Source organism: Stegodyphus dumicola, chromosome X1, assembly GCF_044657685.1.
Source record: "Stegodyphus dumicola isolate Sdum_Otavi_A_Nest chromosome X1, ASM4465768v1".
Taxonomy (NCBI): Eukaryota; Metazoa; Arthropoda; class Arachnida; order Araneae; family Eresidae; genus Stegodyphus; species Stegodyphus dumicola.
In genome coordinates this window covers 63,961,407-63,983,257 of record NC_140780.1, presented here as the reverse complement: position 1 = coordinate 63,983,257, position 21,851 = coordinate 63,961,407, and the positions used below count along the sequence as shown (strand labels likewise).

At 32.3% G+C, this 21,851-nt stretch overlaps 1 protein-coding gene across 2 annotated transcripts in view; it reads right to left on the bottom strand.

The window, feature by feature from the left end:
• Nucleotides 1-17,479, bottom strand: part of LOC118190568 (2-hydroxyacyl-CoA lyase 2-like) — an 83,607-nt gene extending 66,128 nt beyond the window's left edge. Inside the window, exons 1-2 of one of the 2 annotated variants that reach the window (XM_035361306.2) lie at nt 17,107-17,479; nt 13,460-13,513 (exon numbers count right to left, since the gene is read on the bottom strand). In XM_035361306.2, coding sequence (XP_035217197.1) covers nt 13,460-13,513; nt 17,107-17,226 — 174 coding nt within the window. In that variant the 5' untranslated portion in view covers nt 17,227-17,479. Of the gene's footprint in view, nt 1-13,459; nt 13,514-16,842 lie in introns of both variants that reach the window. The other variant, XM_035361307.2, reaches the window with a different exon arrangement.
• Between the last annotated feature and the right edge of the window lie 4,372 nt (nt 17,480-21,851).

The following is a 21,851-nucleotide window of genomic DNA, read 5'->3' as shown; positions in this document are numbered from 1 at the left end:
AATGCTATTTTTAAGGTAATATGGCTGAAATTAAATATAATTATGTTTCATTATAAAAAATATTAACTTTTTAATTAAAAAAACACTTGAATTTTATTTTCTTCCTTCTTAGTTTTCCTTTTAGTTCCTTTTTAGTAGGGTAATATTAAAACAGATAAGCACAATTAAAATTTGGCTAAGAGATATTTTATTCTTTACTTTAGGCTGAGCTTATTATCAAAGTTTAAACATATTTCTCATTGAAAGCTTTTTTGAATGTAACAATTATAATCTGGTGATATTCTAGAAATATTTTCTTTCAGATTTCTGATTTAAATTAAAACTGCCAGCTGAAACCCTGACAGAAAATGAATTAATTCCAAGTGTAACCTCTTAATCTTTCAACTACAGAAATTTGGAATAATGTTTTTAATTTTAATTTTATTTATTTATTTATTTTTGTGGGGAGGATGGAACAACTCTTAGAAGTCAACATATCTAGAAATTTAAGTACAGGCATCTCAATCTATAATAATAAATATGTAGCATTTTATTAGGGTTTGTGAAGATTACAAAGAACTATGCAAATAATAACATCTAATAAAATTTTGTAACTACATGAATATATATAGAGTCATCAGATTCAAAGTTCATCGTTTTTAGATACTAAGTATACATATTATATAAATTCATCATTCATTAATAGTATTATGTATAGTAATAGAAAATTAGTATTAATGTTTCAAATTGCAACTTTTTTAATAATTTGTCTTGCATTTGCTGTATATTTGTTCAAGACGTATGGATATCAGTTATAAAACATGAAAAATACACAGAAAGCAGCTAATCTTATATAACAACCGATTGTAAAAGAAAAATTACAGTTATAGTGCTTTTAAATCTTCCTATTGTAAATAGCCGTTTTCTAATTGACATTAGATTAAATTAATTCCATTATCCATTAGAAAATAATTATAGTGAATTACACTGAAGTGACAAAAGTCATGGGATAGCAATATGCAAATATACAGATGGCAGTAGTATCGCATAGAAAATGTATAAATGCGAAGTGCTTTGGCAGGGCTTTCATTTGTGTTCAAGTTATTCATGTGAAAAGGCTTTGACGTGATTATGGCCACACGACGTGAATTAACAGACTTTGAACGCGGAATGGCAGTTGGAGCTAGAAGCATGGGTCATTCCATTTCGGATATTGTTAGGGAATTCAACATTCTGAGATCCACAGTGTCAAGAGTGTGCCGAGAGTATCTAATTTCAGGCATAACATCCCACCATGGACAGCGCAGTGGCCAACCACCTGCACTAAACGACCGAGACCAGAGAGAAATCAACGTGGGACGTACGAGGGACGTGTCCGATAGGACAGTGCGGCGAAATTTGTCTTCCTTGGGCTATGCCAGCAGAAGACCGACTCGAGTGCCTTTACTGACAGCACGACATCGCCTGCAGCGACTCTCGTGGGCTCGTGAGCATATCGGTTGGTCCCTAAACGAATGGAAAACTGTGGCTTGGTCAGATGAGTCACGATTTCAGTTGGTAAGAGTTGATGGTAGGGTTCGAGTGTGGCGCAGACCCCACGAAGCCATGGACCCAAGTTGTCAACAAGGCACTGTTCAAGCTGGTGGTTGTTCCATAATGGTCTAAGCTGTTTTTAAATGGCATGGACTCAGTCCTCTGGTGCAAATGAACCGATCATTGGCTGGAAATGGATACCTTCAGCTACTTGGAGATCATTTACAGCAATTCATGGACTTCACGTACTCAAACAACGATGGGATTTTTATGGATGACAATGCGCCATGTCACTGGGCCACAATTGTTCGTGATTGGTTAGAAGAACATTCTGGACAATTCCAGCAAATGATCTGGCCATCTAGATCGCCCGACATGAATCCCATCGAACATTTATGGGACATCATCGAGAGGTCAGTTCGTGCCCAATATGTATATTTATCTATATATTGGCATATATATATTGGTCAGTTCGTGACCAATATATACATGCCCCGTCAACACTTTCACAATTATAGATGTCTATAGAAGCAGCATGGCTCAATATTCCTGCAGGGAACTTCCAACGACTTGTTGAGTCCATGCCATGTCGAGTTGCTGCACTTCGCCGGGCAAAAGGAGGACTGACAAAATATTAGGAGGTATCCCATGACTTTTGTCACTTCAGTGTATATCTATATACGACATTTCTAAGAGGTTGCCTTTTGAAAGAGACCTGTATTTTTTGTGAACATAAATAAACATTGCCACTGAATATCACATTTCTAAGACCATCATATCTACAACCAAAATCCTTTAAAACCATGAACGGTCACGTTTATAGAGGACTCACTATATTTTTAATAAAACATGTACATCTTAATTATAAACTTGCTGCATTTTGATTTTCTGTCAAAGCAGAGGAACAGTGGTTCTATTTCTTTAAAAGTAAATGAAATTTAAAAATGGACACTATATGACAAAAATGGAATTAGATTCAAAAACACGTCTCTTGAACATGCCTGAAATTCATTATTCTGCTCGGAATAAATTTATCTAATGGAAATGTTTAATAAATATTAGAACTCAAAGGCTAAGTCAGGTCAATGTAGTAAGAGTCATTTTGTCTGAATATATATTTTCTTTAAGACATAAAATGACTTTATGAACAATAAAAAATTTTTAAAATGGAAAAGACAGAATAAGTGAAGATGGCAGCTGACGAAACGACACTATTTAGAACTCAGCATGAAAAGAGAAAGGACGAAATGGCACTAAGCCAAGGGAAGGCATGCCTTCATGGAGGACGCTTTAAAGGAAACTCGCTCGTAAACGTGTTATGCAACGGGAAAACCATGAAAGCGCCCATGCAGTCAGCCTTTCCACCGGATTTGAACCCTGGACCGAACTAAAAGTGTTCATCGTTTTTACCATTTGGCTGCTGGTAAGCCTTGTGCCTACATGAAAAGCTTAAGAATTGGATGAATGATGCTTTCTTAATACACAGCTTTTATTTCATCTTTTATTTAATTTTTATTGATCTAACTAATTATTTATTTTTTCCGATATTTGAACTTTTTCTCAGATTTATTTTCAAGGGAACAATGGCTTGAAAGTTTTGCGAATCGAAAGCAAATGATTAAGTCTTAGATGAGATACATTCTACCAATCAAAAAATTTTTTTCACATTTAGAATGCAATGTATGTAAGTTGTTATACATACTGCTTATCTCAACAAATGCTCAATTTTTTTTTTTTTTTTCTTTGTTGAAATCAATAGAAATTTTTTTTGTGAAACTAACCCCAATAATTATTTAATTTTTATGTTTGAATGTTAGCTTCAAGAATGGAGCTAACAAACAAATTATAAGATCTAATTGTTCACGGGAGCATGCAAATTGTCAATGACCTTCTGTAAGATCGCTGGTGACTTCTTACTAGTCAGCAAAGTTAATTATGATTTACTGTTAATCGCATTTACTGTTAATCCAAAATGGATTAAATTATTCTTCCAAATATTTTAAAATTAAAACTCGATTATCAGAAAGCAAAATTAGTTTCTCCTCTTCATTCAAAGTTAATTCAAATACAGAAGGTCTTCGGCACCAAAATCGGCTTGGATACCACAATTGGTGTGCTTATTAATGTCTCAAAAACCGAATTTCGCCAATTCCCATGTGTACCGTATACTAAGATTACATTATAATTTTTATGACTTGTATATACATTTCTAAAATTTGGTGGCACACTTTAAGAATTTGGAGGTACACAAAAGTGCCACGGCACAGTGGTTGAGAATCACTGATCTAGGCGAAATAATATTTAACATGTAATAACAGCATAAAACTCACAAAAAAAGTGTTCCAGTGAAATCCAGTTTCTAAATGCTCTTTAAATTTGTTTCACTGAAAGTTTTTATATATAAATAATTACGGTAAATTAAAATAAATTGTTTTTTAAGCGTTTACAGTTAATCAAGTAACATATTTTTTATTGAAATAAAATTTATTTTTAATGTGCAAGATTACTTTTCTTACAATGCTGGGCTCATGGTTCTTAAATTCTCTTGTTCTTGAGTTCAGAAACCTTCGTTAGTAATATCATTCAAATAGTTAAATGCGTTTTCAAGCATACGAAAGTTAAAATGAAAAATATTACTTTTACGTAAATTTAATATTTGTAATAATTTAATTTTTTTAGAAATTGTTCAGTAGTTTTACTTTTAAACAACGGCTTTTAACAGGCACTTTTAACAGGCATGTTTATAACATGATATAACAGGCATGTTTCACTAAAAAGTTGTTAGAGACACTATCGAATCAGGAACTAGCATATTTTCCACTCTGCTGTTTTACTGCAAAAACAGGGAATTATCCTTTTAAAATGGTTAAGAAATATTTAATTCCTTTCGTTTTGCAGTTATTGAAAATTTTAAAATAATTGAAATTCTAACTAAATCCTTAGAGAAAAGTTATTCAAGAACTAGACTAAAAGAAATGGAAAACAAGGATTAACTTAACTTACAAGTGGAATTTCAGATATTGTTTTTTCTAGTTACTAACAAAAAATATCTAAAATCTAATTTATTTCTTACTAACCTCGAATTGCTCTCTCGCCAACCCCTCTCTTCTTAGCATGGACCATGCTTCTGAGGCTGTTCTTTGGCATACCCGGTTCGATAGGGAATAAAGCATTTAAGCATGCCTCTCCTCTCTTTAACTGCTTTTTCACTCAGCTGGGGGCAAAAGAAAAGGAAAGCAATGGTTTCCCGCCTGAATAGCCATCAGCTAGTTAGAAAATTGCATGACAAAAGCCCACAAGATGAATGCCCACTTAAAAACAGCACACATTTTCAGCAAACCCAAAATAGCTATGACTGAAAAATTTTACGAACAATAATTATTATGATTAAAAATTAAATTTCAAGTGGGTATGAAATTAATTTATATAAAATCCGAGTTGTCAAAATTTAACTAGATTATTTGAAACCGTGCTTTTAATTCACTATGAAAACAGTATTTGTGATAGTGCACACAAATGTTTTCTTAATATTAATAGGATACGGTGATTTTATTTTTTTCTTTGAAATGAAAGTTCGGCTTTAATTCTCCATATTAAATTGATTATATGCAAAATTTCATACACTGTTAAATTATTCATAAATACATTATTCTCTGTATATGATAAAAAATTACATTTTATACTCCTTATAATTTTGTAGAATTAAAAGAAGCAGTGTGGCCAGTATTACTTCCCTTTTACCTCCCTTTGTCGGACTCATACGAGGACACTTCCATTTGTAGCGTAAATATAATAACAAAGTTACACATACATGTATGTAAGAAAAATAAAGAATATGTAAAAGATTAAATTAGAAGAGTAAATTAATTTCCTTTCTCTGTTCTAAAAATAGCAACATCTAGTTACACTGCGTCATTTCGAGAAAAATCTATGTCATATGGCTCTTATGTAATTCTGGTGATGTAAATTGAACTAAAACTCAAGCAGCCAATAATAATTTTACAGCAATATTAACTATCCAATCAAAATGCTTTGAGAAACAAAACTAACTCAGTTTGACTTCAGATTTCATCCTGAACATTACGCACTTTCTTTCCCCAGGCTTAGCTGAACTGCAGTCTGTCTGCTTCTTCTTTTTTTCTGCAAATCTATAAAAAATGTAAGCCTTTTGGAAAGGCGCATTTAACGTGCTGACTTGTGTGTAGCCGCAACATGTTGCTGAAAATAAAACTGAAGATTTAATCTGCCTTCACCTCGAATTTCCTAGTCATTATGGATCAACACTTCTACGCCATCGAAATTCCTGCTCCTGAATAACAACTGAGTCGACAGGACACATGTCCAGTGCGCTGGAATTCTAGTGGAAACATCTGCTAACTGTTAGCATAAATTTAGGTATTTTGCATAATGAAACTCGAAAGGCATACGAAACGAACGTGCGCCAAGGTATATATTGACGAGAGAAAGTAAAGCTCGTGTGCAATGCAGTATATTTGATTTTCACCCTAGCTACTTGTACCTGGCCAAAGGTCTAATCCAGTAGTACTTTCTTCTCTTTCAGGTACGATGGCAAAGTATGTTCCTGTTTATTTTTCTTATTGCCTAATATAGGTAAGCCTAATGATATTTAGTACTGATGATGATTCTATGTAAGTTATTCTTTTGAATGCTTCAATTTTAATGTCCTTGAACATTATTACTTTTTGTTATGCTTAAGTTAAGCAAAATTATCCTATTTTATTAAATAAAGATTTCGTAGTTAATCTTTTGACTTATGATTCTTTAATTCTGTGCTTGAGGAAAAGGACTCATTACGCCTTCAGTGCTAATGCACAACCAACAAAAGATTATGAGATTGAGAAATTGAAATTTTGTAATGTTGTAAGATTCCAGGGGCATAAAGTGTTAAAACTCTTTGTTGAAAAAAAAAAAAAAAAAAAAAAAAAAACTAGTTACAAAGTTTATAAGAATAATTGTAACAAGTAATAATGTCTATTCTAAAAGAATCAATTTGTATAGAAAAATTAACAGATGAAAATTATTCAGTGTGGAAATTTAAAATAAAACAACTTCTAATAAAAGAAGGTTTAGATGATGTTGTATTCGAAGAAAAACCGGAAAATGATACTGATATTTGGTTAAAGAATGATCGTAAAGCTAAAGCTTTAATATGTCTAAACATTTCGGATTCGCAAATTATCCATGTTTTACATAGTAAATCTGCAAAAGAAGTTTGGCAGAAGTTAAAATGTGTCCATGAACGTGTAAATTTAACAAATAAGTTATTTCTTCTTAGAAAACTTTATTCCATTAGATATAATGAAAGTTCTAAAATGCAGGAACATATCAAAGGAGTACTAGAGTTGGCTGAAAAGCTGCATAGTATAGGTGAAGAAATTAAAGAAAATAACTTAATAGCAATACTACTATGTTCTTTACCAAATTCATACAACTCCTTAATAACTGCAATAGAAAGTAAATCGGAAGCTGAATTGTTGCTAGAATATGTTAAAAACAAACTAATAGATGAGTATTGTAGACGTGTGGAAACTAAGAAAGTTCAAAAGTACGATTCAGTTGCTTTAAAAAGTAAAAGCGAAAATAAACCAAAGTATGTTACACAATTTTGTACTTATTGTAAGAGAAATAACCATACAATAAATGACTGTTTTCATTTAAAACGCAACGCTAGAACTTCCCCGAAAACAGATGTAAATAATAGTAAAGTAAGAAATTATTCTCAAAATTATAAAAGTAATGCATGCCAAATAGCAAATACACAAAGTGTAGAAAACATAACAAAACTTAAAGAAAATAAGTATTTTAAAAGTATTGAAACTGAAAATACACAGATTCAGTTTAATCAAGTTCTAAAAGTGGAAAATAAACATGAAAACACGCAAACGCAAGAATGGGTTATCGACTCGGGAGCCTCAACTCATATGACGAGTGATAAGAATTTTTTCTCTCAGTTAAATGACTCTAATAAACAAATAGTAACTGTAGCCAATGGTGCTAAATTAAATTCTTATGGTATTGGTGAAGGCTATTTTAAAGTTCAAAACTTAAAGGGTCAGGTTACACAAATAAAATTGGAAAATGTATTGTATGTACCAGGTTTAGATAGTAATTTACTTTCTGTTCAATCTGTTACCAATAAAGGTTGCATTGTTACATTTGATAGTAATAAGTGTTACATAAAGCGTAACAATATACTCGTAGCCGACGGCAACGCTCAGCAAGGTTTATATAAATTGATCGTAAACCCAATTATACTTAGCTAATAATGTTTCATGTTCAAATACGAACTGTATACTAAAATGGCATCAAAGATTAGGCCACAGAAATATAGATGCCATAAAAACACTTGAGAAAAATGATTTGGCAGACGGCATTAAACTTGGCAAATGCACTCATAGTGTTGAATGTTCTACTTGTGTAAAAGCGAAACTAACTGAAACACCTTATCCCAAAACTAATTTTAGATCTAAAAATCCACTGGATTTACTGCACACAGATGTGTGTGGGCCAATTGAAGTCAACAGCTTAGGAGGGAAAAGATATTTCGTAACTTTCATTGATGACTATTCGCGTTATACTCAAATTTATTTTATTACTTCAAAAGATGAAGTATTCGACAAACTTTAACAGTATGTTGCATCGACAACAAATAAATTTAGAAAGAAAATAAAGGTTCTCAGATCCGACAATGGTACAGAATACTGTAACGAAAGTACTGAAAATTATTTAAAGAAACTCGGCATTTTTCACCAAACTTCGGTTCCTTATTGTCCGGCACAGAACGGCGTCGCAGAAAGGAAAAATCGCTCTTTAATAGAAATGACAAAAGCTATGCTAATAAACTCTAAATTACCAAAAGGATTCTGGGCTGAAGCAGCAGCTACTGCTGCATATCTTCAAAATAGGTTACCAACTAAAGCCACAGATAGAACACCATATGAATTGTGGAATGGTAGAAAACCAAACTTAAGTCACTTACGAGTATTTGGCTGTACAGCATTTTATTATGTGAACAAACAAAAATGGCGTAAATTCGACAACAGAGCTGAAGAAGGAATATTCGTAGGATACGATTTACGAAGTAAGGGATACAGGATTTATGTAGGTGGAAGAAAAATAATAGCAAGTAGAACTGTTAAATTTTCAGAAAACGCGTCTTTACCTTACAAACTTGCAGAAAATAATGCTGAAGATTTAGAATTAATTCACTTCAATAACTCGCAAGAAGATGAAGAAAATAATGAAGAAACATCTCTTGGCGATGATTTTACAGAAGATTCAAAAAGTTCCGAAGAGTTAATTAAATGTGAAGAAAATGTAGAAAGAAGGGTTTCTAGCAGATCAACCAAAGGGGTCCCACCGGAAAGATTCTCTTATAAAGCAGAAGACGAAGAATCAATCTTACTTAAAATTAAAGATCCAGAAAGCTTTGAAGAAATTCTAAACTTACCAAAACGTGAACAAGAAGCTTGGATCAAGCCTATGCAAGAAGAAATACATTCTCTAAAAGAAAATGAAACCTATAAACTTACAGAATTACCACCAGGAAAACATGCAGTAGGCAGCAAATGGGTGTTTAAGACAAAATATGATGAAACTGATAAAAATATAAAATACAAAGCACGCTTAGTAGCCAAAGGATTTACTCAAAAATATGGCAGTGATTGCGTATAATAATGCCAAGGTACATCAACTAGATGTTAAAACAGCTTTTTTGTACGGCAACTTAAATGAAGAAATATATATGGAACAACCAGAAGGATTCGTGGTTCCGGAAGAAAGACATAAAGTTTGTAAATTACAGAAGTCGATTTATGGTCTCAAACAAGCAGCTAGGTGCTGGAATGCAGAAATTGATAATACACTGAAGAATCTGGGGTTCAGTCAAAGCAAAGCAGATCCGTGTCTTTTCACAAAAGTGGTTCGTGATAAAAGAATTAATTTAATAGTGTATGTTGATGACATCCTAATAAGTTCTACAGAAGAAGGACTAATTCTTCAAACAATTAATGATTTAAAGAAACGTTACCAAATAACGCATCTTGGTGAAGCTAAATATTTCTTAGGCATGGAAATAAATCGCAAGGAAGATGGAAGTTATCTCTTATCACAGAAAAATAAAATAAATCAACTTGTCAAGCAATTTCAACTTGAAGAAGCAAAACACGCTAGCACACCAATGGAAATGAACTATTATAACCTAAACAAGGAAGAAAATCTCCTAACTTCAAATGATAAATTTCGCCAAGCTATTGGAAGTCTTTTGTATATATCATCTATCTTCTATGTGTAACGGAAATTCATAATGGATATCGAGTACCTGCAAGTCCAAAAGTGCTAACATCAGTGTACAGCAATCTCTTAAATGTTTAGAAGAAAAACAGAAAAGTGTTTTAAATCATCAAAATGTGCCTGTTCTTCACAGAAGTGTTATCATTCAAATTGTGGCTATGACTGTGAAAGTGAATTAGTTAATTAATGCCTGTATCTTCAATATACGTATGGCTTCGTCAATCTATGTGCGCAACCTGGTAAACCTGGTATCAGCGAGTCAACTACATCGAATCGTTCACAAACAAGTGTATTTAAAGTCAAAATCCATGCTTTGAAATTTAATTCAACATTTGCGGTGATTTAATAAGTTCAACGTAATTCAACAGCAATATAAAAATGTGAAAAAAAAAATCGAATAATAGATTTGCTGCGAGTGCTTAAAAATGAAATCTAGTGCCAGCCTTTCAAAATTAATCCAGGGTTTGTTTATTGTAGAATGACGAATGTTTTCCAAGTGTCAACGTTTCAAATCATTCTAGTGCTTTCAAGGTCATCGAACTGCATATCTTGATCCGGCTCTTATGCGAATAAATTCGCAGTTATGGGATTACATTTACACTTAAAGTAGGTGCCAGAAAATTATTTTCGCTTCTGCTTTTGCGTAACTGAATCTACATTGGGAACTGATTTTTTTTCCTTAATAAATTGGACATTAAAAATGAACACTGTGCTATAAAGAAATATAATTTAATAATATTAGAAATTTGAATTCTAATAATTTAGCAAAATAAGTAAATAATTCTTAGATTTTTAATTATTTTCAGGAAGGCTATTAAGGTAAGTTTTTATATTTTTGAAATTTTGTTGAAAATTTTGAATAGGAATTTTATAATTATTCTAAAAATAAAGTTGATATAAAAAATAAGTGAAATTAGTGCAGATACGTGATATGAAATTATGGTAAATACATGTTAAAATTTATGGGTGATTGTATGTTAAATATGAAGTATGATGAGGGTGTACTGGTTCCTACACAGAGGCCTGTAATTACCTCTGTACAGTTGTTCCTTTTACCCTCTTCATGTAAGATAATGTTGGAGGCTCTCATTCTTATGAGTGTCTGTAATTTTTTTAAATATTATTATACTTTTTTTATTGTGGAATGTATTAGTGCAGTTCTCAAAGGCCAGTTACCTTATGCGAGGAATGGAGGCCTTTTCAAATAACTGCCTAGGCACCCTGGGCCACCAGTGCATAGAACAGACTGGTTCAAAAGGACAGCCCTATTGATGGATATGCTTGTTTAGAAGTACTGCGAAGCCTTCCAATTTGGTAAAATCAGGAATTGTAAATGAAAGATATTAACAGTCAAACCATAATTTCTGAAACTGTTACTTCTATTATATTTACAGTGTTAAAATATAATTTATCAGTATAGAAATTAGTATCATAAATATTTATGTGTGCTACATTTAATTATAAGTAACGATTATGTAAAAGTTTTATTTTGTGATATTCTGTGATAACAAGAACCTTACCTGAAGAATTATGATTATGTGAACTCTCAAATAAAAAAAACTTTTGAACTGAAATGCTGAAAAATTCAATAGGACTCTAAAAATTTTTAATTTATTTTAAAAAATTGATATTTATAAATTGTACTTTACAGGCAAAATTTTATGATTTATGTTTTTTTGCATTTGCTAGTGCTTTAACGCCTTTTTCTTCTTGAAGGGGGGGATATGTAAGGAAAATAAAGAATATGTAAAAGATTAAATTAGAAGCATAAATTAAATTTCCTTCTAAAAAGAGTAACATCTATTTGCACTGCGTCATTTCGAGAAAAATCTATGTCATGTGGCTCTTACGTAATTCTGGTGATGTAAATGGAACTAAAGCTCAAGCAGCCAATAATAATTTTGCAGCAATATTAACTATCGAATCAAAATGCTTTGAGAAACAAAACTAACTCAGTTTGACTTCAGATTTCATCCTGAACATTACGCACTTTCTTTCCCCAGGCTTAGCTGGACTGCAGTCTGTCTGCTTCATCTTTTTTGCTGCAAATCTATCAAAAATGTAAGCCTTTTAGAACAGGCACATTTAATGTGCCGACTTATGTGTAGCTGCAACATGTTGCTGAAAATAAACCTGAAGATTTAATCTGCCTTCGCCTCCAATTTTCTAGTCATTATGGATCAATACTTCAACGCCATCAAAATTCATGCTCCTGAATAGATTACATATATATGTTTTAATTACATTATTTTGATTGACTCTCTACTTGTTATTATTTTTTTTTTTTTTTATCTTTATTCATTAATCTACTTTGTGCAGCTGAAGAAAAAAGGGGGAAAAAAATTCATTTTAATGTAGCATATATATTGGTGCGGGTTTTTGTGAGTATGGGCTTTTATCAATGTGGGCTTATATCTCTGTGGGCTTTTATCAATGTGGGCTTATATCTATGCGGGCTTTATCAATGTGGGATTTTATCAATGTGCTCTTTCATCGGTTTGGGTATTAGTCGCATGGGGTCTAGTGGGGTCTTTTGGCGCATGCGCTTTCGTCCAGTGGGCTTTTGTCTAGTCACCACACATTACACATGGGTAAAAAAAAAACACCCATGCAGCCAGTCCATTTGCGGGATTCAAACCTCGGATTGAACTACCAGTGTTTAGCAACTTTACTACTCGCCCACTGGTGGGCTCGATTATTCAAAATGTAATAATAAATTAATTTGTTACCAAATCCATTTTATTTCTGCAGACAGAAATCAAAATTCCGTGACTATGTTTTTAATAATTATAAAAGTATTTTACTCCTTCTTTTTGAATAATGCAAAAATTAGAACTAAAACTGAATGCATGCGCAACATTCATTCTGGTCAAATACGAGCTCATTTAATAAGCCGAAAGACAAAAACCTCATGAACTAGTAAATAAGCCTGTCGTGCCAGATTTTTCCATGTACTCACTGTATTGTACAGTTTGCTTAAATGCATACGGCATATGAACCAAAGACCAGATACATCACTTAAAAGGGATGAGGATTTCTGCAGACGGACAGCGTAGTTACACCAACATTTGTCCTCATTGCCCAGATGACATCCCACTGTCTCGCTATCACATCTTCAGCTGCCCGGCAATCCAGGCGACTGTTTAGCATCCGCATTGAAGACCCAGTGGACCTACTTTATACTGATAGAGCTGCCAAGGTTGCAAAAGCTGTCTTTGACAGCTTCGGAGCTATATAATTGCACTTTGCCATAGACACGACATCATCATCATCACCAGATACATGGTAAAGAGGCTTTGCTACCTACTATACTGTGCATTAGAGCAAAGTTAAAGAGAACTCAGTAGCTTTAGAATATAAGTATTGGAATATATGAAACAATAATAAAGTTAGGACCATTAATAGCACCATTAATTTCATCCAGGGTGGCTATGAAAATTAATTAATTCTTCAATCATTTGTATAAAAAAATAAAGAGGATGTTTAGAAGAGTTCACAGTTACATTTAATTAATTGTTATTTAACAAAATTACACAGAAAGTTTCAAAGAATAAGTGAAAAACTTAAACATTTTTAAATAATTAGCATATTTAAAATACAATGATGAAAACAATTAAAAAAAAAGTCTAGTTACCTTAAGTACTTCAGCAACCAAATTTCCTCCATGATCTTTGGAATTAGGATCAATCTATAAATATATAATTCATTTAGAACTAAAATAAACTTTAAAAAAAAAAGTATTGAGTTGACAGATTACTTTGACTCATAGTTGCAATAATCGGTAGAATTTTTTTTTTTTTTTTTTTTTTTTTTGTTGCATTTTCAAATTGACATGCACCAACAGCCAACTCATACATATGTGTACTATAACACATGCTTGAGTACATGTGGATTTACACATTTTATATATATAGCTGTCATTTCACTGAACAGTAGTCTCTGGCTGTATAAATGTACATATCAGCTATACAGACTTTTGTTCATTCTCATAAAATTTTTATTCCTCATAAAATACTGTTTTTAATATTACTTATGAGTGGAACATAGTTAATGAGGTGTAAACAAGCTAAACAAATCTTTGTCTCCAATTCACAAAGTCATCAGTATTTATTAGGAAATTTTTATCACGATGCACATAATCAGCAAGTACTCTCAATTTAGATACAAGAAGAATGAAAATAAAGATCAGAATAATATTAAAGCTTTTCAATGCTGTTATATAATGCGAGTGGCCATCATAACATACTTTTCATATACACTCTATCTCCTACATATTAAGATATAATATACACAAGAACACTTTTTATTTGCATTATACCAACACACATGATGCAAGAAAAAGACAACTTGAATTTTTTTATCAAACAGATTAGAACTTCAGATTTGTAAGGTCGAATTACTTCTGATTTAAAATATTTTAACATGAAAAAAATGCATTACTTGAATATGAAATATATGGTAAGAGTAGACTGAAGGGTAGCCCTTGTATTATCATGAAGTTGTTGTTTCATTTATGGTAACCTGAGTAGCTGAATGTTCTGTATAGTTTTACCTAGAATTGGGTGCTCCTTTGATGTTTTAAGTGAAAATATATCGATGTGTACATAGACAAAGTCAAGGGAGTGCACAATGTCAAGTTTGTACAATTCTCTGAATTTTTTAAAGTGAAAATAGGTCGGCATGTACATGGATAAAGTCAAGGGAGTGTGCTATGCCTAGTTTGTGCAATTCTGCGATTTTGTTTAAGTAGGTCAATGTGCACATGAATACCGAGTTTGTGCAATTCTTTGAGTTGTTATTTTGTCTTTGTGTAGCGACGATTTTTGGCGCTAAAATCGCTGCTACACAAAGCCAAAATAACAAGTCAAAGAACTGCACAAACTCGGTTGGCAATTTTTGACAAGGGGTACCCGTAAATATACTTTTACCAAATATATGCTTGCAAGTGCTCAAGAGACATAAATTTCACCACTTGAAACTTAAATAAAAAAATAAACAATGTTCATGATTGACCTATCAGTATAAAATTTCATTTTCCCTACATTAAAATAATACTCTCATGCAGTGATGAAATTAAAAGATTGCTTAAATAAACAATAAAATTAGCTCTGAAGCAGCAATATATTGCCTAAATAAATATTAAAATTCAGCTCTAATGAGCACTTCACAGAATGAAAATTATTTTAAGCAGCAGCTACACTGAACTGGCAAAGTCCTTCCATTATCTTAAATGAACAGAGAATTTTACTCCTGTAACAACTATAATATATATGTGTGTGTATTAAATAATACAGGAGTTAAAATAAAGTAAGCTCTTGCACTACCAACCACACAAATATTTCTAGACCAAAAGTATGAAATGGGAAAAATTTAGACTCTAGTGTAGAATTGGGTGCCCCTTCGATTATCGACAATTTTTTGTAAAATTTTGGCGATGAAATCTCATTTCTGGTTACCATGATAGTTTAACTTTGCTTTAGCCTCCTGATTTTTTTTAAATAAAAATAGACTGATGTGTACATGGACAAATTTAAAGCAGTGCACAATGCCTAGTTTGTGCAATTCTTGGATTTTTTTTTTTTTAAGTGAAAACAGATCGATGTGTACATGGACATAAGAGTTTATGCAATTCTTTGACTTCTTATTTTGGTTTTGCGTAGGGGCCATCTTGAAATTGTGTCTTCCTGGCGCCGATCTTGGCGTCAAAAAAGAATCGCCAAAAAACAAGTGGCACCCAATTGTAAACTTTTACCAAAATTTACTAGATGAGTTGCACAGAATATTTGAAAAAATGCGACTGTAGCTTATTTAAATACTGATCAGACTCTATTAAATGACTGATCATAGACACTATTAATGAAAACATAGCATTTTAGGAAATCTGATCAATGTGAACTTCTGGTTCTGCAAATATAAAATCTATTTTGTATGGGCACAGGAGAACATAAATTATGCTTTAATAAGTTACTTTAACTCAGCAAAATATCCTCATGCTTCAATTAACTTAGCAAAATATTCTTATGCTTCAGTAAGTCAAATACAAAATTACCCATATTTTTAATACAGATCAAAACTCAACATTTTCAGACAAATTTTTGAAGAAACAGCAAAACAATAATTGCTAATTTGGGTGATTAACAGTTGAGTACATGGTAAAAATATTATCTTAAATTCATGGAAAAATTAATTACTCTGTGGAATTTTTATATATCAATGAAGTAGGGAATTTTTTTTTTTTTTTTTTTTTTTGTTGGTTATCAAATTTTAGACTCTTACTTCTAAGCATCTGTATATACACACACACACATACAAAATAATGACGAAACTGTGATGTTTTTAATGTAATAATTTCATAAAATTCATAATACTTTTACCTTTTATGAAACAATAATAGTACTGAAGAAATTCAGCAAATCAGTCTGATGAAAGCAATAAGACTTTTTTTTTACATTTCAGCAATTCAAAAGTATCTATTTTTCATTTTACCATATTTTGCAAAAGAAAAAAAAAAAAAAAAAAAAGAGTAATGCAAACAAATGTAACAAACAGGAAATTCAAAAAAAAAAGGGGGGCTTTTTTTTACACTTCTTGAGAAACCAACCCTAAGATGAAAATGACATGGGATACATAAAACCTCTATGTTTTGCCCCACGATTCTACGATCTTTTCATGAAAATTTGTTTATTATTGGTTTTCATTAGCTGTTTCATTATAATACTACTTCCAAATTTAAACTTTTTTGTTATTGTTATTCTTATTTTATATTACAAGTAAATTACAGTGGCTTTTAGAGCGTTGTTCAGTTACCGGTTTTCCCGGACTTATTGCATACAAATTTCTTTTTGATATATTCACCAGTTTCGTGCGCTACTGATAAATCAAAATCTTAGGACTGAAATGGTTTACGAAGCATAGAAAGATAGCTACTCCTCAGTCACCACCTAAATTTCATATTACAACAGAAAAATTTTTAAATACACGCAGAATGAAATACATAAAAACATGGTGCAAAATTACCTTCGGAAATGATGTAAAGAACTGCGAGTACCGCACAATACGAAAATTGTTCAATTTCCATATGAATCGAACAGGGGTATTTACAAACATCTTAATAATCATGAAAATTCTGATAGGTAGTTTTAAACAACTGGATTTAAGAAGTTCACTTATTACTTTACCAACTTTCTTGTTCCGGTAAAATACAAAAGCTAAATAATTTAAAATATAATATATAGATAATGTACAACTTCAGCCAACACCAAATATCAACAAACACGATACCTTAGAACAGATCAACACTGATATCAAGTCATATTTGATTAGAGTATAAATTAGGGCCGCACAAAATAAAGTGCCTAAGTAAGTGCCTAAGTTCAACCACTCGTAAGAAATTACAACCATTTTATATTTTAATTATAATACTAAAATTTATTTTTCGCTCCTTTTGGAGGATACAAGTGGCTTGTTTACTCCATTGCGATAAAAGGAGGAAATAACCTTCCACTCGGTTGAAGTACAATTTACAGTCTAAAGGGGTGTAAACTTTAATTTACTTTATGAGTATTATCATCAACAACCATGGACTTCAAGCATTTGTCCGTCGACAGAAACTTGAACTGTCCATCACAGCGATTATGGAGACGGGGGTTGGAGTTGGGAGAATGGATCATTCTGGAGTTGTTCCTAAATTTGTCTTTTCTTAATGTGCTTATTTTAAAGTTTGGAAAGACCGGAATGTTTTTCCTTTTTTTTTTTTTTTTTTTTTTTTTTTTCATTGATGAGCGTTACCGTTCTCCAGCTGTTGTGGAAAAAAATGTTCTTTTGCTGTCTTTGTTCCTTCCAAGAATTTAAAATGTTCTATTATGGACTTAATCTGAAATCCCGTGATCAAGGTAGGATTTTTTCCTTTCTTCTTCTTCACTTATATTAGCTTTTACTGCTCAGCATTTATGATCTTATTACTTTTTTTAACTTTTTGTATGCATTTGGTTCTTTTTTCCATAACGTCCGTACTCACGCTATTGAAGTTTTGTTTGCATACTTCTCCCCCCCCCCACTCGCACCGTGAGGGGAGCGTCAAGCCGTGACGTTCGAGAAACAACACACACCTGTTGCTGTAGATTACTTTGGAGGGAATTTTCTATGGGATAAAGTAAATAAAGTTGTACACATTAAAAGAAATATATTTCTTTCGTTTTCAGGACTGGAACAATTCGTTACACCACAACCACACTACAACGCAGTTGGCCTTGATCTAAGGCTACTATAAAGGCTACTATATATATATACTATATATATACTACTATCTCTAGTAGCTCTACCTTGATCCAGCTCTCTCGTGACGTCACGATGAGGCGTGCGAAGAAATCTCTCTCCTGCATTCGAAGCGAGTGAACCCACAGCCCGCTAATTTATCAGAGAAGTTAGTTTTATGTTATTCTGATGTAAAATTAGATGATATTATTAAATAAATGTACTATCTTAACATTTATTATATATCATGCTTTAAGACTTCAGATATCTGAGCTTATTTTTCTTAATACTTGATAAAAATTTTCACCTAGATGCTCAATAATTATTTATATTAGTCTCCTTTTATTTTCCATAGATTGGATAAACTTTCCAACACTTCATAACGCGAAAATGTTAAGTCTTCGACAGTGGCGTAGCGAGGGGGGGCAAGGGGGTGTATGATGCCCCGGGCGCCGCTCGCAGAGGGGCGCCATATGGTCTCCAAACAAGATTTTCATCATATTACCGTGTTTTTTTCGGGAGAGGGGGGGCGCCAAAAAGGTATTTTGCCCTGGGCGCCAGTTATGCTCGCTACGCCACTGGTCTTCGAACTGCAAACGAAACATTTCATATTATTTTTCTTTCACATGTAAACGTGAAAAATATGAATAAAAAAAGAGCATTTTACAAGAACCAACCTTTTTCTTACAAACTTTTTTAAATAATATTTAATTTTCTTCAGTATGGCGATAAAATGAAAGAACTAGCATTTTCTGTTATTACATTAATTTTTAAAGCAAATTTTAGTGTAGAAGATCTTTTACAATAAACTAAATATTAAAAAGGAATATTTCATCATTTATTTATCGATATAAATATATTAAAATTTATTTTTAATGATAATTTTTAATGTCAACATTGTTTTAAACTGTCAAATGGGGCTATTGTTATTATTAAAATAAAATAATTATTAAACTTGCAGTGATGCAGATTCTTACAGAATAAAAACCAAAGATCTATTTTTAATCTGTCACAGAAAATCATTTTACTTTAATTTTGCCGACAGTCTTTATTAAACACTTTTTTTAATTGCAATATTAATTCTTACTATTCTATATTACTCTTTAGCGAAATCTTGATATGTCCACGTTAGAATTTATGATCATAATAGTTAATTTCGAAAGTTGTGCCTGCACCTATGTGTGAGTTTTGATTTTTTGGATCACTTATGCGTATCGTTAAGGAATTGTAAAGGGGGGAAAAATAATAATTCACTGAAAATTTAATAGACAACATTTTGAAAGGAACACACTGCAAAATTATATTTTAAATTTTAAATTTTGCAAGGCAGTTAGCCCAGGTTTCCACATCTCGTTACCGAAGCGCACGTGGTAGAGCCTATATCAGATCAGGAAAGTGAAATGATAATTTAAGATACCGGACGTCCCTTGCAAAAGAACTTCATTCTCCCAGTATATTTAATCTTTATTCTATTGTATCCATTTAAAACATCATATACTCTATAGCTTTTCAAAAATGTAGCTAATGTATGAAGTTTAATTTAAAAAACGTAACAGCAAAATTTTAGGATAAAAAAATTCTAAGCTTTATAAGCAACTGGTGCAACAATATTGTTTTCAAGTTTTGTTTATATATTTTTAAAAATATAATTTTAATTACAATTTTCACAATAATTTTGAAAAATGGCAAAAAAAGTTTAAAAAAAGGGTAATGTGAAAAACACAAATTTGAATTTTTAAATGAAAAACATTATTACTTTAAAATCTTTAAATTTATAATGACAAGTACATTAAAAATAAAACTGAAATAAATTAGATATTACAAATCATTTAATGCTATATGATTAATATATAATCATAATGCAAAGCGTTTCAGCAATACAGGAAACAAAATTTACTATACATTAAATAATCCTGTAGTATTATGGACTTAATTAATTTATTGTTTACTTTTATATTTTACACTAGTTATTGTTTATTTTTTTAATATTTTACACTAGTTTTTCAGTAGAAATCATTTTAGCTTTAAAAACAAACACATTAAACGTATCGAATATTTAATCTAGTTTTCTTTAAATATCAATAAAATCATAGTAATGAAACCTCACCCTGCTGTTTTTAGTCCGAATGAAGTCCTTCCGTTTTATTGCACGTATCCACTTTCACATCTGCATCAACAGGAAAAGCGAAAATATGTATTGTAATTTCCGTTACATCGCGGCACTGAAGACATGTAAGACATTATATTGCTTCTGGAACAACCCACAAATTGGAAAAAACTCAAATTTAAAGTGTCCGACTACGAAAAAAGCACGATATATGCCAAGATTCTCTCGTAGCAATGGCGACTAACAATAACCTTTGACCCAACCAAAGAATCTCTAGGGGACTATAGATTCTTTGGACCCAACGCTGCCCTCAAACCCAAAGAAGGGTGCACTCTCTGTACTGACATCACGCGCTCTACGTCACTGAGCTGTAAGGCCTTGTTCTCGAAGGCCACGGTCAAGCTCGCAAAAGACTGTAGTTCGAAGACCTTCAGTTTTAGCTGTAAGTGAGGGAAGCAGAAAATTTTTCTGCTCCTTGAAATTAGGAATGGGTTATTCAATAAATGGTAATAATATATTAAATTATGTTTTCGTTTTAAATGGCTGTTGTAACATATTTCCATAAATAAATTCATAGATGTAACGTTTATTATCACTGAAAAAGGAAAAAAATATCGTGGAGAATAGTGAGCAACAAAGCACTTAGTAAGCCTTCGCCAGTGATCATCATGTTTTCACAAACATTAGTTTGTTATTTTTCACTATCCAATTATTTTATGTTTTGGATCTTTACTATCATTTTTTTTTTGATTCCATTTCCTGACCAGAATGTAAATGAGGTAGTCTTTAAAGGGAAGGTTTCAGCAGATTAATTCTAAGCATGTTCCCCTCTCTAGGTCACGTTACTTAGTTGCTGCTAGTTCAGAGGAGATTTGTAGTCTTCGGTCGTGCATTATAATTGCCGATATTTGAATACTTAGGCCGGTTAGATTTTTGAGTTAACTTCACTTAAATTGATTTATGCTGAATTTGACTATTAGCTGATTTTTAAATTTGAATTTACTGTTACTCTACTTCTTTCACATCGAAGTAACCTTAACAACCCTGCACTCAGACATCGGCAGTTCACACGCATGCGTCTCTTTTCTACCTGGTGCTTTCCCGGCCGATGCTATTCGCACCAGCGGTGCGATTAGCCGCTTGAGCTATTCGCACCCAAGGTCCGTAGAAACCTTTCTACGGACCTTGATTCGCACCAACATTAACCACGCATGCGCATTGAGTTGTAGGATACGTCATTTGAACCCAGTCGAAAAGAACGGATTCGTGTAAATCAAACCACACTGTATGGGCGCCCTTTTAATCCACTGTATGGGCGCTTTTTTACATTGGCCAAACTAAGAGAGCCTTAAAATTTCGCGTCAAGGAACATGAGGCATATGTTAGAAAAAAGGAACCACAGAAGTCTTCTGTTGCTCAACATTGTTGGTCCTAAAATCACACTTTCAATTTTTCTGCTGCCAAAATTATTCGAAAAACATCTTCCATTGGAGAACTGGATTTTCTAGAGGCATTTCACATTCAAAAAATCTTTTTGTTCTAGTTAACGATCCTAATTACAATCCATCTTTGCCTTCGGCCTTTAAAGAAATTATGTTTTAGTTCTGGTTTCACCAACAGATGGCACCACTTGCTTTATAACGTTGCGCGCCTCTAACTAGCACGC